This window comes from Tupaia chinensis, unplaced genomic scaffold (genome assembly GCF_000334495.1).
Source record: "Tupaia chinensis unplaced genomic scaffold, TupChi_1.0 Scaffold000045_1, whole genome shotgun sequence".
In the NCBI taxonomy this organism is placed as follows: domain Eukaryota; kingdom Metazoa; phylum Chordata; class Mammalia; order Scandentia; family Tupaiidae; genus Tupaia; species Tupaia belangeri.
The window spans coordinates 1036407-1038480 of NW_006159501.1; the positions used below are offsets into that span (position 1 = coordinate 1036407).

At 44.1% G+C, this 2074-nt stretch overlaps 1 protein-coding gene across 1 annotated transcript in view; it reads right to left on the reverse strand.

Moving 5' to 3' along the window:
• Window positions 1-499: 499 nt before the first annotated feature.
• The window catches only part of KCNS3 (potassium voltage-gated channel modifier subfamily S member 3), a 47768-nt gene continuing 46193 nt past the window's right edge, over window positions 500-2074 (reverse strand). The window contains exon 4 of the mRNA XM_006140803.2: window positions 500-2072. Coding sequence (XP_006140865.1) covers window positions 941-2072 — 1132 coding nt within the window. The 3' untranslated portion in view covers window positions 500-940. The remainder of the gene's footprint in view (window positions 2073-2074) is intronic.

Genomic DNA, 2074 nt, shown 5'->3' on the forward strand with positions numbered 1-2074 from the left:
ATGCACCCTATAGCAAAAAAAAAAAAAAACTCAAAAAAATAATTAATTATTTTTTTAAAAATGCTTTAAAAAGAGCATTTCCCAGGACCAGCAGTTAGCATAATGGCTATGTCACTGAACTCCCATGTAGCTGACTACGGTTCAAGTCCCAGACCCAATGGCTTAAACTCACGCCAGACGCGTGTGTGTGCATGCCCAAAAGCCCAAGAGGAGAATGAAGGAGAAGGGATTGCGGCATGGCCATCCCCCCGAGGGGTGAGTTCTCGCCTTCTGTCTCTCTGTCTCTCTCTGTCTCCCTGGCAAGCACATGCACCCTATAGCAAAAAAAAAAAAAAACTCAAAAAAATAATTAATTATTTTTTTAAAAATGCTTTAAAAAGAGCATTTCCCTTCCAAGTCAATTTCAAACATATTGAAGTATACTGATTTAATTTGTAAAAACATACAACCACAAAATTCTCCATTTTAATTAGGAAGTTTATTAGGCTCCTAATTTCCATGTGTAGAATGTGAATATGGATTTACATGCTTTGCCTCTTTTTGTCGATCTTACATGCATGTAGTCTCCAATCAGTGGGGCCTTTAATTCTATTTGTCAGTGGTTTACAGTTAGCTCAATGTGAGTAAATGACAAACACAGAATGATGCATAAGCCATAGCAAAAATCCCACCTAATGCCATTTATCTTTTTTTTTTTCAAAAAAAAACATATCACAATTCTCCCTTGTAAAATATAAATTTCATAACAAGGCATTTAGTTGGCCTCACTGAGAAAAATAAAGACAATTCTCTCATTTCAGAATTCAGCAATGAATGTCCAACTATGGCTGAGAGGTACGCCCTGAGAATTAAATGATTTTAACGAACCCTTTAAGGTTTATAAAGCTGTGTTAACCTAAAGCCAGGAAAGGACACAAGATACAGGCACAAATGACCCAGCTCACTTTGCTGTGCAGTTCTCCAAGGATGCAGTGTTATAGACCTCCTCATTGTCTTCAATGCTCGAAGCGTCTGTGGAGTCGGGATCACTCACCACGATGCCTACAGAAGAGAGACTGGTAATGAAGGCATGCATCCGCTGTGCATAAATATCCCTAATGTTAAAGTAAGGTAGCTCGTGACACTTCTCCGGTGGGTCCTCACTGCACTGGTCCACATCAATGTCCTTTTGCTTCTGGTAGTACTTGGAAAATTTGTTGAAGATAATGGTGATTGGAAGGGCCACCACCAGGATGCCACAGATGATGCACGTGCTGGCAATCAGCTTCCCGACCATGGTGACTGGGTGGGTGTCTCCGTATCCCACAGTCGTCATGCTGATGGTGGCCCACCACCAGCAAATGGGGATGCTAGTGAGGCTAGATGTGTGGTCATCTTTCTCCACGGAGTAGATAAGCACAGAGAAGATGGAGATGCCCACAGATAGGAAGAGAAGCAACAGCCCAACTTCATGGTAGCTATGTCTCAGTGTGGCACCCAGAGAGCGAAGTCCTACTGAATGCCGGGCAAGCTTTAGAATTCGGAAAATCCTCATGAGCCGGAGGATCTGGACCACCTTGCCCATGTTCTCAATACCTTCACTCTCCTCTTCCTGGGTGTCTACTGCCAGCGTGGCATAGAAGGGAATAATAGAGACAAAGTCAATTATGTTCAGAGGGTTTTTCCAGAATTTCTTTTGACAGGGAGCAGCAACCAGCCGGATGGCAAGCTCCCCAGTGAACCAGGCAATACACGCAATCTCCACACCTTCCAGCACTGGGTCATCCACCTCGCCTTCCTCGTTCTGGAACTCTGACATGCTGTGGACGCACATGGCCACAATGGAAGCCAGCACCACACTTAGGGAGGAGATGGCGATCAGCTTGGCAGACAGGCAGTATGCTGGGTTTTCCATTCGAATCCAGATTTTCTTCCGGAGCTGACCAAATCGCAGCTTGTCAAACTTCTCCAGCTCTTTCTCAAACAGAGATGACTCTTCAAATGAGGAGTCAGTACTCACGTCATTGCTTTTCTGGTCCCAGTCCTTCTCATGGTTTTCCTCCTTGCGTTCTTGGTAGCGATTGCTGCAGCAGGA